The sequence below is a fragment of the Entelurus aequoreus genome, linkage group LG09 (assembly GCF_033978785.1).
Source record: "Entelurus aequoreus isolate RoL-2023_Sb linkage group LG09, RoL_Eaeq_v1.1, whole genome shotgun sequence".
Taxonomy (NCBI): Eukaryota; Metazoa; Chordata; class Actinopteri; order Syngnathiformes; family Syngnathidae; genus Entelurus; species Entelurus aequoreus.
The window spans coordinates 52048989-52066067 of record NC_084739.1 but is presented as its reverse complement, the minus strand read 5'-3'; the positions used below and the strand labels follow the sequence as shown (position 1 = coordinate 52066067).

The 17079-nt window shown below is 42.0% G+C and overlaps 1 protein-coding gene across 1 annotated transcript in view; it reads right to left on the bottom strand.

The window, feature by feature from the left end:
• shtn1 (shootin 1) overlaps positions 1-17079 on the bottom strand; it is a 168162-nt gene that overhangs the window by 51076 nt on the left and 100007 nt on the right. Inside the window, 1 exon segment of the mRNA XM_062057881.1 lies at positions 2149-2219. Coding sequence (XP_061913865.1) covers positions 2149-2219 — 71 coding nt within the window.

Genomic DNA, 17079 nt, shown 5'->3' with positions numbered 1-17079 from the left:
TATTTTTTGCAAATATTACCTAATTTAGAATTTGATGCCTGCAACATGTTTCAAAAAAGCTGGCACAAGTGGCAAAAAAGACTGAGAAAGTCGAGGAATGCTCATCAAACACTTATTTGGAACATCCCACAGGTGAATAGGCTAATTGGGAACAGGTGGGTGCCATGATTGGGTATAAAAGCAGCTTCCATGAAATGCTCAGTCATTCACAAAAAAGGATGGGGCGAGGGTCACCACTTTGTGAACAAATATGTGAGTAAATTGTTTAACACCAACATTTCTCAACTAGCTATTGCAATGAATTTAGGGATTTCACCATCTACCGTCCGTAATATCATCAAAAGGTTCAGATAATATGGAGAAATCACTGCACGTAAGCAGCAAGGCTGAAAACCAACATTGAATGCCCGTGACCTTCAATCCCTCAGGCGGTACTGCATCAAAAAGCGACATCAGTGTGTAAAGGATATCACCACATGGGCTCAAGAACACTTCAGAAACTTCAGTAACTACAGTTGGTCGCTACATCTGTAAGTGCAAGTTAAAACTCTACTATGCAAAGCGGAAGCCATTTATCAACAACACCCAGAAACGCCGCCGGCTTTGCTGGGCCCGAGCTCATCTAAGATGGACTGATGCAAAGTGGAAAAGTGTTCTGTGGTCTGACAAGTCTATATTTCAAATTGTTTTTGGAAACTGTGGACGTCGTACCTTCCGGAACAAAGAGGAAAAGAACCATCCAAATTGTTCAAAGTTCAAAAGCCAGCATCTGTGATGGTATAGGTGTATTAGTGCCCAAGGCATGGGTAACATACACATCTGTGAAGGCACCATTAATGCTGAAAGGTACATACAGGTTTTGGAGCAACATATGTTGCCATCCAAGATCTGTCTCCCATTGAAAATGAATGGCGCAATATGAAGCCTAAAATACCACAACGGAGACCACGGACTGTTGAACAACTTAAGCTGTGCATCAAGCAAGAATGGGAAAGAATTCCACCTGAAAAGCTTCAAAAATTGGTCTCCTCATTTTCCAAACGTTTACTGCGTGTTGTTAAAAGGAAAGGCCATGTAACACAGTGGTAAAAATGCCCCTGTGCGTGTGTCAACTTTTTTACAATGTGTTGCTGCCATTAAATTCTAAGTTAATGATTATTTTCAAAAAAAAATATGTGTTTCTCAGTTCGACACATGAAATATCTTGTCTTTGCAGTCTATCCCATCCATCCATTTTCTACCGCTTATCCCTTTTGGGGTCGCGGGGGGCGCTGGAGCCTATCTCAGCTACAATCGGGCGGAAGGCAGGGTACACCCTGGACAAGTCGCCACCTCATCGCAGGGCCAACACAGATAGACAGACAACATTCACATTCACACACTAGGGCCAATTTAGTGTTGCCAATCAACCTATCCCCAGGTGCATGTCTTTGGAGGTGGGAGGAAGCCGGAGTACCCGGAGGGAACCCACGCATTCACGGGGAGAACATGCAAACTCCACACAGAAAGATCCCGAGCCCGGGATTGAACCCAGGACTACTCAGGACCTTCGTATTGTGAGGCAGACGCACTAACCCCTCTGCCACCGTGCTGCCCTCTTTGCAGTCTATTCAATTGAAAATAAGTTGAAAAGGATTTGCAAATCATTGTATTCTGTTTTTATTTACGAATTACACAACGTGCAAACTTCACTGGTTTTGGGTTTTGTAACTTCATCTCTGCTAAACAAGGTTTGTTTCAAAAGCTAGGGATTGTTTTGATTTTTACATATTCCAAAAATGTTTTACAGTATTCATGATAAACTAATTATCTAGTTTTAACTGTATTATGCATTTTTAACATCTTTCCAGTTAGTGATGACTTTTAATTACAAAAACGAGGCATCATTTCAATAAGCATTGTATGTACAGTAGTTTAAGTACATTTTATGAGCAGGTAAAATACATTTTAATGAAACAATAACAAAATAAATCATTAAAATTAATTAGGTTTATAAGAAAAAAACAACAACATTTTGTTTATTTTGCCTCCACAGAACATGGTGAATGAACAATGTGGATCAGGACTTAAAGTGTTGGTCCACATAGACGCGATGTCAACATAAACAGTTTTACTGTACCTGTAGAGAAGTTACAAGCAAATTCATACCGCTTGTTGAAGCTGATGAACTCTGGACCAAAAGCGGAGTTTGTCTGCTTCTGATCAATGACAGCAGGGAGCTGAAAAAGCAAGCAGACTAGATGAATACACCCTCAAGTGTCTTGGACAGGTTGGGGCTGGTAATTTTAGGGGCATTTTTTTTAATAGAAGTGGCCCCTAAGGTAAGGTATTTTTCTCAGAAAAAGTCCATAGACTCAGTAAAGGACTAACAGACGTGAAGGTCCCAAAGGGACATTGGGACTATGGGTTCTTCTGGACCTTTGGACTGTTAGAATATTGTAGCATTTAAATACACTCAAGAGAGAATGCTGATTTTCTTATCTCATAAACTCAAAACTAATATTAATACAAGTATATTAATTAGTTGTATAGTTTCATCCATCCATCCATGTCTGTGTTGGCCCTGCGATGAGACGGCTCCAGCCTACCGCAACTCTCGGGGTTGCGGTAGGCTGGAGCCGTCTCATCGCAGGGCCAACACAGACAATTTTCTTTTATCAACTTAGGGTGACAGAAAGGCGCCTGTTGTGCCAAAGCCACTATTATTCCTTCAATTCGACCCTACCTTCATGCAGCCATGAGCGTGTTGTCTGGCAAAGATGGACTTTTTTTGCATGGATTATAAGAACAATGAATAATTAGTGATCCACACCCATTTTTCTTGGCAGTAGCTAGCTGATTGTAAATTAGATAAATTATGTCATTTTCAACTGTGAGCTGTTTTGGATAAATCCTTTAGAAGGACTGGGCCTCTTACTGTTCAATCAAATTAACAGGTCTTTTTGGCATCCTTTGGAATCTTAAGGGGGAAGATGGTCTTCTTGGGGTACTTTGGGACCTTTAGGTCTGTTGATCATTTCCTGAGTCCATGGAATGTTTTCAGTAAAAGTAGATGGGCCCTAATCGAAGTCCCCCAACCCGTCCGAGAAACTTGTCTTTCTCTACCTCTGAGTAGTCATTACTCAACCAGCTTCCCGTGCTCACATTCCATGGCTTCTAAGCACAGTTTATTCCACGATGGTATCAGGCAGAAAATAGATACTGGGGGGAGTTCATATATATTATTTTAATTTCAGTACCACTTTGCCTTTTGCAATGTTAGCTGTAATATTAGCACTTATCATATAGTAGCTGACTTAAGGTCCTCACAGAAATGCACTCCGCATAGAATGTCCATAGTCATTGTCTTGGCACTGCCGTGTTGTAGTTTCCTGTGAAATTTAAATGAAACACTACATATCCCACAATCGCTGTGGGTTATTTACATTTTTTGCCATGGTGCCCTACATTAACGACGAGGAATTTGAGCTGTTCAAAAAGCAGTGAACTAAAGAGACAGTGAACTAAAAAAACAGTCTGCGGTATGTATTCTTTGTGTCACAAGACACAAGGAAGTCATACTTTAAGCAAAATGTTGCAGCTTCGACAGGTCATGACAACTGTGTTGGAAATGTGTCATTGTATCCTCAGGGCATTCAATCTATCACAACTTGACTGTTCAGTTTGTCTTAGAAGATGTTCCCACTCTCATCCAAGTTAGCTTCATCAGTTTCCGCTCAGACTTAGATTGGTCAGATCTATTCTTGATGCTGGTGCCAAAACCCAACTATTTATTGTAGAACACAAGGAGGGCATGCCTGGGCCAAGATGGTTCCGTCCTAGTGTAATGAAAAAAACAACTGTTGAGATGGAAAAGAAAAACCTTTCTATGGAGGTTAATACGGGCCTTTATTACAAAAGCTTTTTTTGACACTGAATTTATGCGACTGAATGTTTTGCGTTTGAATTTTGTCAACTAAATTTTTTACATAAAATTATGCCAACAATTTTACTGAAAAACAATGTGTTAGCAAAATGTGTGTTTTTAAAAAATCTGTGTTTTAAAAATTCAGTGTATAAAAAAATTTGGTGTACAAAAATTCAATGTATAAAAATTATGTTTAAAAAATATTCAGTGTATCAAAATCAGTGCTGAAAATCTCACTGTAAAAAAAATTGCTGCTTCAAAAAGCAAGACTCACTTCAAGTCAATTAAGACTGAAACAATCGAGCCTGTTTCAGAACTAGCCAATAAGGTGTCAAGTTTGAAGTCACGTGACACAGGTCTTACAAAACAGCATAAAAAAGGTAGTTAACTGGGCTACCTTGGCATAATACAACATAATACACATTTCAATGCGGCCTGCTGGATAATTACAAACTTAAGAAATGATTCCAATGGTTAGAATCTGCACTTTTGAGTACCATGGCTGTTCCATGCAGACCATACAGAGTGGGCGGGGCTTGTTTACACAGCAACAAGCCTGAGACCTTGCAGACGCGAGTGTGAGACGAAGGTAGGTTCTACAACAAAGTTCTGCAGAACAGTGATATTACATCAAATACGTCGATTGTGTTTACCCTTTGCGTTTGTGTTTCACCGTGTTTGTTGCCTCTTTGTTGCTCTTGTTCGATTGTAAAAGATGTCGTTGGAGGTGGTTTGCGGTAGATGAGTGAGAACGCTCATATATTCTCAATATTCTGTGTTTTATTGTGTTCATGGTTAATATTGTAAATCCCACATTCTGCATTTTCATGTACATTCTGAGTGTCTTATTCAGTAAAAAATTAAAACTTCATTACGCTTTTGAGATGGTCAATTATGACGTTTTTAGTATCAATAATTATTGTGTGGCAGCACAGTGGACCAGGGGTTAGTGCATGTGCCTCACAATACAAAGGTCGTGAGTAGTCCTGAGTTCAATCCCGGGCTCGGGATCTTACTGTGTGGAGATTGCATGTTCTCACCGTCAGTGTTGGATTAGTTACAGAAAACCAGTAACTAGTTACAGTTACTAGTTACCTTATTTCAAAAGTAACTCAGTTACTAACTCAGTTACTTACACCAAAAAGTAATGCGTTACTGTGAAAAGTAACTATTTAGTTACTTCTTCTTTCTTTTTTTTCAAGGCTCCCATTAATGCCCTTATAGCCTTCATTTCAGTACTGTTATTGCACTGGAGAATAATACAATCTGTTGATCAACTTGACATGCATTTGCATCACTGAACTCTGCTAAGCAATGTGGTCCACATACAACACACAAAGACAAAGATATGTTACAAAGGGCCAATTTATTTCAGGCCAGAACAAATTGACAAAACTATTTTAAATATCTGCAACATAACATACATAAGTAACAAACCGCATAATAACAACATAGCTGTAAACCTGGCTTCACCCAAGGAATCAGTAAGGAAGGCACACATGACATACACAAAGCATAACCAGGTATTTTTTCTCTCTCAAGGAATTGTGAAATAAAATCATGTCTTCAGGAGATCAACACTGTACTGAAGCCCAGAACACTACGCATTTCCCCAGTTTTAGTTTAGAAATAAGGAAAGATTGGCCTGGCCCACTAGGATCCCTCTTTATGTTTGTGAACTTTATAGTCTATACATTTAGAGTGATGTGATAATCAAACACTCTAGAAGTCTAGAATGAAAGAGCAACAGTATATAAGAGAATTGACAGAGTGTGTGTACCTTCAGTGCTGAATGATGAGCAGAGGCAGAGTTTGGAGTGTTTTCTTTAGCTCGCTTTCCATTTTTATGTACTCACTGTCCAGGTGCCATTTGCCGTTTGACGCCCGGTATCATGCTAATTAGCTGCCTGAAAGCGGGTGACTTCACTGTAGAAATAGCCTGCATGTCTTCTAGCACATACGCTGCAATGGCTCTATCAATGTTGTCCTGGCTAGCAGTCCCTTTGTTAAAATCCAGCTGCTGTTGCTTAGGTGGAGGTGGAGGTGAAGTGTGTTTCTCTTTACTAGCTTTGTCAAAGCATGTTGCTTTTGTAGGTGTTTCAACAGATTTGAATTGCTGTTTTGGGCAGTAGATAGGATCTTTGATCCAAAACACAACTTACATTTAACTAAAATTTTATTTTCTTTGTGCTCGACAAAAGAAAAGTAGTGAGAATATCTCCATGTTAAGAAACTCCACTTCAGCTCCACAATGATGTCTTGTTAGACCCGCCTGTTCTCTTATCCCCCTTGTGACACAGGAAGAATCAGAAGGACGGCACTGCAGCTCTCCAATAAAACACTCAGATCTTCTCTGTTTATAGCCAATACTACATAAAAATAATGTAAAATAACGCAGTAACGCATCATGTAGTAACGGTAACTGAGTCACTGAATATAAAAAATAACGCGATAGACTACTAGTTACCGCCGAAAATAACGGCGTTACAGTAATGCGTTACTTTGTAACGCGTTAGTCCCAACACTGCTAATAAGTCAAATTAATGACTTACTGTAAGTAAGCGTTTGCAATAAGCGTTTGAAAAAAAGAGTTAAAAGTGGGGCCACATGCTGACATATGTTCAACTCATCATGCTTAATTGATTACAGCATTTGGGAAGCCTGTAATTGATTTTTATTATGTAAATGTTATATTTTTATCAACACGTGATAGCAGGGACCCTGCCATTCAAAACTAGGCTGCTACATTAGTAATGATTAATGTAACTATAGCTGAAAAAATTGTACAATAGCAATAGGAGATACTATTCATCCCGGAACACCATGGAGTTCATGTAGGCTTTATGATGCAGTTACATTATTATATCAACTATCAGAGACAGAAACTCTTCATTTAACATAATGTCCTTTTTTGTTGCTTCAACACAGCTCAATCAACACAGAAAAAGGTAAAGTGAAATAACTTAGTTGTTAACTGTAGGCCAATAATTCTTGTCTTTCTCTCAGACACACAGGGCTTTGATACACACACACGCACGCACACACACCGCAAAATGAGCTTGTACATGCGCTCTGAATACACACTGCTGACTGGCTGTTACCGCTCTGTGTGTAACCAATCAGATGGTTCTGTGGGCGGGACAATGCTGGGTGCTGCAGAGACGTACTGACAGAGGCAGAGGCAGAACAAAGCGGAGTAAAACATACTCAGATCTTCTCTGTTTCTAGCCGATACTACATAAAAAATAACGTAAAATAACGCAGTAACGCATCATGTAGTAACGGTAACTGAGTTACTGAATATAAAAAATAACGCGTTAGACTACTAGTTACCGCCGAAAATAATGGCGTTACAGTAATGCGTTACTTTGTAACGCGTTGTCCCAACACTGCTCCCCGTGACTGCGTGGGTTCCCTCCGGGTACTCCGGCTTCCTCCCACCTCCAAAAAACATGCACCTGGGGATAGGTTGATTGGCAACACTAAATTGACCCTAGTGTGTGAATGTGAGTGTGAATGTTGTCTGTCTATCTGTGTTGGCCCCGCGATGAGGTGGAGACTTGTCCAGGGTGTACACCGCCTTCCGCCCGAATGCAGCTGAGTTAGGCTCCAGCACCCCCCGCGACCCCAAAAGGGGCAAGCGGTAGAAAATGGATGGACTGATAGAAGCATTATTGTGTGATCAGCTATTATCCTTTTTTGCAGAATCTTTCACTAATGTACAGAAACCTCCACTGTTTAAAGGCCTACTGAAATGAATTGTTTTTATTTAAACGGGGATAGCAGATCCATTCTATGTGTCATACTTGATCATTTTGCGATATTGCCATATTTTTGCTGAAAGGATTTAGTATTGAACAACGTCGATAAAGTTCGCAACTTTTGGTCTCTGATAAAAAAAAACCTTGCCCCTACCGGAAGTAGCGTGACGTTGTCAGTTGTTCACTCCCTCATATTTTCCTATTGTTTTCAACGCAGCTAGAGCTATTCGGACCATTACCCCATTAATTTGAGCGAGGATGAAAGATTCGTGGACGAGGAACGTTAGAGTGACGGACTAGAATGCGGTGAAATACATATTTTTTTTCGCTCTGACCGTAACTTAGGTACAAGCTGGCTCATTGGATTCCACACTCTCTCCTTTTTCTATTGTGGATCACGGATTTGTATTTTAAACCACCTCGGATACTATATCCTCTTGAAAATGAGAGTCGAGAACGCGAAATGGACATTCAGTGCCTTTTATCTCCACGACAATACATCGACGACGCTCATGCTAATTAGCATGAGCTAACGTGATAGCATCTGTCTCAAATGCAGATAGAAACAAAATAAATAAATCCCTGACTGGAAGGATAGACAGAAGATCAACAATACTATTAAACCATGTACATGTAACTACACGGTTAATAGATCTCAGCCTGGCAAAGCTTAACAATGCTGTTGCTAACGACGCTAAGGCTGACTTAGCAACTTAGCACAGAGTTATGATAAAAACATTAGCGCTCCACCTACGACAGCCAGCCATCATCTGCCCAGCTCATCAACACCCGTGCTCACCTGCGTTCCAGCGATCGACGGCGCGACGAAGGACTTCACCCGATCATCCGTGCGGTGGCCGGTTAGCATCGGCTAGCGCGTCTGCTATCCAAGTGAGTAATCCTTGTTGTGTTGCTACAGCCAGCCGCTATACACCGACCCACCTACAACGTTCTTCTTTGCAGCCTCCATTGTTCATTAAACAAATTGCAAAAGATTCACCAACACAGATGTCCAGAATACTGTGGAATTATGAAATGAAAACAGAGCTTTTTTGTATTGTATTCAATGAGGAAGGCATACCTCTGTTCCCGGGCTACGTCACGCGCATACGTCATCCTCTGAAGGCTTTTTCAACCGGAAGTGTGGCGGGAAATTTAAAATTGCACTTTATAAGTTAACCCGGCCGTATTGGCATGTGTTGCAATGTTAAGATTTCATCATTGATATATAAACTATCAGACTGCGTGGTCGGTAGTAGTGGGTTTCAGTAGGCCTTTAAAGCAGGGGTCTCAAACTCAATTTACCTTGGGGCCACTGGATGCAAAAACTGGGTGAGGCTGGGCCGCAAGAAAAGATTTCTTAAAAATAAATCTAACATGCACTTTTTAATGAATTCATCTTCTTTGAATGGCTTTCCCGCCCTAGCAACCATCTCACTCACCATGTAACTAGCTTTGACTGCTGCATCGCTCTTTTCGCTTGCTTTTTTGACAAAATCTTGTTGCCTCAGTAGACTGGTTTTAAAATTTGCAACCCGGTTCACTCTCTCATCTCCCTGGTATTTTGCATACTCCTCAGCATGTCTAGTTGTATAATGACGTTTGAAATTGTATTCCTTGTGCACTGCAACTTTCTCTGTATCAACTACAGAAAAGAGCTATAAGGATTATTCATAAAGTAGATTTCTTAGAACACACTAACATATTATTTATTAATTTGGGTTTATTGAAATTACAGGAGCTAGTAAAGTTACAGACATGATGTGTCATGTTTAGGCTAAAAGTAAAACATTACCAGCAAATTTACAAAAAATGTTTGTCATCACTTCTGAGAATGAAGAGCATAGAAGAAAAGGTCATTTCCAACATCAGTATTCAAGGACAACTTTAAAACAAATGTGCATATCAGTGGTGGGGGTTAAACTATGGAATTCTCTTTACAATGAGATAAAGGATTGTAAAAATATATTCCAATTGAAAAAATATATAAAGACAGAACAATAAGATCATATGGACAGCCATAAGTGTTTACATTTTGCTTTATATTTATTATATAACTTATTTTTTGCCTGGTTTTGTATTTGTTTTATATCATCCTGTGAGGTGTATATTACGTCTTTTGTTTATTTTGTTCGGTTTGTACATCCTGAAGTTTTGCTCTTCTTGTGTTTTTTTGTTTGTTTTCATTATATTTGGATGTAATTGTTGGTTTATATGATATCATTAAGTAAGACTACGTATTATGTTAAAGGGGGCAGGAAAATATAATATTTTTCTTCATCCTGCTCCTTCTCAGGCATTGGTGTGTAAATGTATAATTGAATAAGTGAGGTATAATTGTCTATCGATCAAAGATGCACATCAATGAAGGAGATAAATAAAAATGAAAAGAAATTAAATGAAATAAGACATGTCGGGGTGCCCCTGTGCTCAACAAAGAAATATTGCATCAAAAATCGTCTCTGTCTGGAGTCAACGGTGGGGAGGGTGGGTGGTAGTGGGGGTTGGCGGCTCACCGTGGACTTTACAGTTACGGTAGCACAATTAGCCTCGAACGGGCTAACATCACCACTAACGTGTTACACGTCTGATTCGCCCAGCGACTCTCTGTCGGAGTATCAGCGCTGGGGTCCAGTGCACCACACTTTTGTATTGTCGCTTGGTCCTTCGGCGGAGTGCTTTGGAAGGACCGCTCGTCTTCCCCGCTTGGACTGTTTACAACGGGGGCGGGAGCGAGCAGGCGGGCGAGCAAGGGAGGCAGGGAGGGAGGGAGGGAGGGAGGGAGGAAGACCGTGTGCGGGTGTCGTGGAAAAGCGGCAAAATGTTTCTCTGCTTGCATCACGCAAGTGACGTCAATGAATACTTGCCAACCTTGAGACCTCCGAATTCGGGAGATGGAGGGGGGGATTGAGGTGTGTGTGGGGGGGGGGTAAGGTGGGCGGGGTTGGGAGGAGGCGGGGTTGGGGGTACCGGGGGTGTTTTTGTAGCCAGGAAGAGTTAGGGCTGCAAAGGATTCTGGGTATTTGTTCTGTTGTGTTTATGTTGTGTTACGGTGCGGATGTTCTCACAAAATGTTTGTCATTATTGTTTGGTGTGGGTTCACTGTGTGGCGCATATTTGTAACAGTGTTAAAAAATAAATAAAATAAAATATGACCACCCTCAGTGTGACAAGTTTGGCTGTTCCTCAAGTATGTCTTGCAATAACTTGCGTGTGCCTGCAGAAGCTTCATACAACATGTGTCTGGGCCGGCACACTGTTAGTATGGAGAAAAAGATGATGCGCTGACAGTCTCTAGAGGACACTAAAGACAGCGCCATCACGGTACACTATTGACATTGTGGGGAGCCTCATACCACACCGTGATTGGTAGATTCCTTCAGCTCCGCACACACGCTGTCAAGCGCCATTCATTTAAAATCCGCACACAACGCTGTCAAGCGCCATTCATTTAAAACTCGCGGGCCGCACTAACATTAAACTTTCCTATTAAGGTGGGGGCCGCAAAATAACGTCTCGCGGGCCGCAATTGGCCCGCGGGCCGCGTGTTTGAGACCCCTGGTTTAAAGTGTTTTATAAAAAGGGATCCAAGATCCGTGTCACGTGACTTCAACTTGACAACTCATTGGCTAGTTCTGAGACAGGATCGATTGCTTCAGTCTTAGTTTATTGGAAGCGGGTCTTGCGTTTTGAAGCAGCAAATGTTTCTGCACTCAATTTTTCAGCACATTTTTTACACTTAATTGTTAATTATTTTATTTACAGTGATTTTTTTTTTACAGTGTAATAATAAACACTGATGTTTTATACATTGATTTTTTTTACACTGAATCTTTGAACACTGCATTTTTAGACACTGAATTTCAAAATGTTTACACATTTTGCATACAATTTTTTTCAATGAAATTGTTAGCACAATTTGATGCAAACTAAATTTAATTCACAAAACACAAATGCAAAAAAATGTAGCTACATAAATTTAGTGTAAAAAAAGCTTTAATAATAAAGACACAATTTAACCTCCATAACTTTCTGTCAATACCAATGACAGTCTTTAAAATGGAAATCCCTCGTTAGCATTGGTATTGTGGGGCAAAACAAGCGCTGTGGATCAACCACTACCAGCCCGAAAATCAGTCTTAAGACTGGAACCCACCACGTTAGCATTCCATTCAGCTGTAAAAATTGCACAAAAGGAACATCTGTGACAGAAAAGTTCCTTACTCCTGTTATTTGTGATGTCTTCTAAGATAAAATGAACAGTGTCGTGATCGATTAAATGTCTGGAGAATGTGTTGGAATGTCTCAGAGGTATGTAGAGAAAAACATTTATACATCAGGCTGATTTTAAATGTATGCTATGGTTCGTTAGCTAAATGAAAATCGGTGTTGCATGTATTGCAAGACGATGTGAAAAATACATACCAAGCATTGTTTTGTGTGACACAAATGTGTGAAGTGCTGTTCTAAAATTTGAGCTTCGCGTGCACAGACCTCTGTGCACTCTGTTTTGCCTGAGTATGTCTGGGCCTTAAATGGAAACTGCACTTTATTTTGGAATCATGCCCATCATCCGCAAGACACAAACACAAGTTTTTGTCTTTTCTGTGCGTTCTAAATAGTAAAAAAAAGTGGTAGTACAAGACAGCTAACAATACAGGTAATGAGATTAATATTTTTTTGCCTATAAAACCCTCTAAAATAACCTCCAAAAACCTCCAACAATGCTTAATCTACTGCTGTGACCTGCATAATTCAAGATTCAAGATTGTTTATTGTCATATGCACAGTTAAACAGGCAGTTTGCCGTACAATGAAAATCTTACTTTGCTAGTCCACCCTTCAACAAGTCACACGGTACTTAGCTAAAATAAAAAAAATAAAACAATTGATATACAAGGCACAGTGAGTAACATAACATTATTGCACATTCTGATTCACAGTCAACAGTATAAATATGGAGGTGACATTGGGTCACAGCAGCAGTTAAAAGTGTCTTTAGTGATCAAAGGTTAAAAGTGTCTACAGTGATGGTTCACAGTTCGGGGGTGGTCATGATAGCTGTCTTTTGTTCAAAAGATAAAAGTAAAAAAAAGGGGGTGGGGGGGGGGGTAGCTGGGGGAGCTAGCATTCACAAGCCTGATGGCCTGTGGGTAGAAACTGTTTGTCAGTCTCGTAGTCCTGGCTTTCAGGCTCCTGTATCGTCTGCCTGATGGTAGGAGGCTGAAGAGACTGTGCTGGGGGTGTGTACTGTCCTTTATGATGTTGTGTGCTCTCCTGGTGGCCCTGGTAGAGTACATGTCCTGTAGTGAGGGGAAGGCTGCTCCTGATATGGACTGAGCAGTTTTAATCACTCGCTGGAGTGCCTTCCTGTCCTTAGCAGCACAGTTTCCATACCAGACCGTGATTGAGCTGGTAAGGACACTCTCAACCGTACTTCTATAGAAGTTGCTGAGAATTTTGGGTGGCATGCCAAATTTTCTCAGCCTTCTGGGCTTTCTTTATTGTTTGTTGGGTGTTGTGAGCCCAGGTGAGGTCCTCGCTGATGTGGGTCCCAAGGAATTTAAAGGTTTTCGCCCTGTCCACCTCTGTCTCCCCTATGTACAGAGGTGTGTACTGTGCACTCCTTCTCCGTGGGAAAATAATCATCTCCTTGGTCTTGGGACGGTATAGCTCGGTTGGTAGAGTGGCCGTGCCAGCAACTTGAGGGTTGCAGGTTCGATCCCCGCTTCCGCCATCTTAGTCACTGCCGTCGTGTCCTTGGGCAAGACACTTTACCCACCTGCTCCCGGTGCCACCCACACTGGTTTAAATGTAACTTAGATATTGGGTTTCACAATGTAAAGCGCTTTGAGTCACTTGAGAAAAAGCGCTATATAAATGTAATTCACTTCACGTCTGTGTTCAAGGAGAGATTATTATCCTGACACCAGGCCACCAGTTCTGCTACCTCCCTTCTGTACGCTGCCTCAGCTCCTCCAGTGATCAGTCCGACGACCGTAGTATCATCTGCAAACTTGATGATACCATTGTTGTTCTGGGAGGCCACACAGTCGTGTGTGAAGAGGGTGTACAACAGCACGCAGCCTTGGGGGGTCCCTGTGCTTAGAACTTTTGTGCCTGATGTCTGGTTGCCGACTCTGACTGACTGGGGCCGGTTTGTGAGAAAGTTCAGCACCCAGTCACAGAGAGCCGGACCAACAGTGAGGAGTTTAGCAGTGAGTTTTTGTGGGATGGCCGTGTTAAAAGCAGAGCTGTAGTCGATGAATGATAACCTGGCATAGGTGTCCTTGCCCTCCAAGTGGGTGAGGGTGGTGTGGATGACGGTGTTGACTGCATCCTCAGTGGACCGGTTCTGCCTTTAGGCAAACTGTAGAGGGTCCAGTGTGTCTGGGATGGTCTTCTTAATGTGTCACATGACTATCCTCTCGAAGCACTTCATCACTATTGGGGCGATAGTCATTCAGACAGTTCACAGTGTTTTTCTTTGGCAGGGGCACGATGGTGGTGGTCTTGAAGCAGGTGGGCACAACAACTTGTGCTAGTGACAAGTTGTATATGTCAGCAAGTACGTCAGCCAGCTCTGATGAACAGATCCTGAGGGCCCGGCCAGGGATGTTGTCTGGGCCGGCTGCCTTCCGTGGGTTTGTTCTCCTCAGAACTGTACGTACCTCTGCTGTTGTCACAGTGAGTGGTGGGTTCTGCATGCGCTCCGTGGTCAGAAACCCTCTCTGTTGGTTGGTGTTGAGGACCTCGAAGCGGGCGTAGAACTCATTCAGCTCATCTGGCAGTGAGGGTTGGCTGTTTGTGACCCCCCTGCTCCCCTGCTTGTAGTCTGTGATGTGTTGCAGGCCTTGCCACATGCGCCGGGTATCTGTGGTGGAGTAGAATCCCTCCAGCTTTAGTCTGTATTGTCCCTTGGCCTCGCTGATGGATTTACGCAGGTCATATCTGGCCTTCTTGTAGTCCTCAGCGTTGCCTGAGACAAATGCAGTGGAGCGGACATGTAGCTTGGACCGAACATCACAGTTAATCCAGGGTTTTTGGTTTGGGTATATCTTGTATTGTTTTGTGGGCACAATGTTTTCCACACATGTGCTGATGTAGCCAGTCATACTGGAAGCATATTCCTCTATGTCCACAGTACCGTCATCCCTCTGAGCAGCAGTTTTGAACATGTCCCAGTCTGTACTCCCAAAGCAGTCCTGAAGCACTAGTTCAGTGTCTTCATTCCACACTATAACAGTTTTACTCACTGGGGGGGCTTGCTTGAGGCGCTCTCTGTACGCTTGATATAGAAAAACTGAGATGTGATCAAATAATAACCATGCTATAGCGACATTGTTATTGTAAGAGCTTGAACAGAGGATCTACTTTTCTGGCATAGCGCCTTGCTCACATTGCCTCAGGCTACTATTGAAAGCAGAGAGGTAAGTTAGCTACTAGACTTGTTGCTTTAAATCACCTTTGTGTTTGGGAACGTTTTAAACTTAGAAACTCTACATATCATCATATATGATGATATGTAGAGTAGTGAAGATGGCCGACAGCACTGTCTTTTGTTTGTCTGCTTGTCAAAGTGGTCTGAATTTCTATCTGTTTTAATTTATTTTTTAGCCAATTTAAGTAAATTGTACTAGTTTTAAGCGTAACAATTGATGAATGAAGGCTTACTTCCAAAAAGTGGCATTTCTGACTGCTTTTGTTGGATTTGGAAATCTGGAGGCCTTTGACCCGCTGAAGCCAGGAGATGTTTTGCTAGCTGAAATTTTGGCCTTCCACCTGCCACAGCCCGGATCTATCCTGGCCCCAGCTTGGCCTTCCATTGCCTACAGACTGGGTCTGCTAACTTCATCTTGGCCTTCCACTGCCTACAGACCGGATCTGCTAGCTGCAGACCGGATCTGCTAGCTTCATCCTGGCCTTCCATCTGCCACAGCCTGGATCTGCTAGCTTCATCTTGGCCTTCCATCTGCCACAGCCTGGATCTATCCTAGTCTCAGCTTGGCCTTCCACTACCTACAGTCTGGGTCTGCTAGCTGCATCTTGGCCCTCCATCTGCCACAGCCTGGCTCTAACCTAGCCCCAGCTTGGCCTCTCACTGCCTACAGACTGGGTCTGCTAGCTTCATCTTGGCCTTCCATCTGCCACAGCCTGGCTCTAACCTAGCCCCAGCTTGGCCTCTCACTGCCTACAGACTGGGTCTGCTAGCTTCATCTTGGCCTTCCATCTGCCACAGCCTGGCTCTAACCTAGCCCCAGCTTGGCCTCTCACTGCCTACAGACTGGGTCTGCTAGCTCATCTTGGCCTTCCATCTGCCACAGCCTGGATCTATCTTAGCCTCAGACTGACTAAGGCTGGGCCTCTGCTAGCCTTAGCTTGGCCTTCCAACTGCTGTAGCCTGGACATCTGAACTTTGAATATTGGACCTGGGTAGGTAGTAAAGCTAGGTCAGGTCTTGGTTTAATTCATTCAAATATTAGAAGTCTACTGCCAAAATTAGACTTAGTCAAAATCTGGATTCAAACAACCAATGCAGACATATTTATCTTATCAGAAACCTGGCTAACCAAAGCAGTCTCTGACAAGGACATTGCTATAAATGGATATAATGTCTTCCGATGCGATCGTCCTCCAAAAGGTGGAGGAGTATATCAAATACAAATTTAATGTATATCAAAAACAAATTTAATGTTACCTTATTGTCATCACTGTCAATCACTAAAACAATTTGAACTCCTTGCCCTGCAGCTTGAATTCTCACATGGCCAACCTCTCGCAATTGTAGGCTGTTATAGACCTCCCTCTGCCTCCACTGAAGCCCTTGCCTCGCTTGAATCCTTTATGAGTGGGTTAAATGCTAGTGAACTTCTCTTGGTTGGTGATTTAAATTTTGACTGGTTGACTTCCTCTTCTGATAACCTTAAAGCTGTATGTAACTCACTAAACTTAACTCAATTAATCACTTCCCCAACTCGACCCAATACTAAAAACTCCTCAAAATCATCTTTACTTGATCTAATTCTAACCAACGCTCCCCATAAGTACACTGGCACTGGGGTGTTTGCCAATGACTTGAGTGACCATTGTACAATTGCAGCTGTAAGAAACTGCAAGCTACCAAAATCAAAACCCACTATTACATGCAAAAGAAATATTAAAAACTTTTGCCTCCCAGCTTTTATATACGATTTAGCTGCCTTTCAGTGGAACAGAGTTGCTTTAATTGATGATATTGAGATAGCGTTGAAATACTTTTATAATGAATTTCAACGTATAGTCAATAAACATGCTCCCTTTCGAAAACTTAGAGTTAAAGGTCGAAATAATCCCTGGTTTTCCTCTGCAATTGGAAACCTTCTCAAAGAGAGAGACGTTGCTTGGGCCAGGGCTCGAAAAACAAAGACAGAG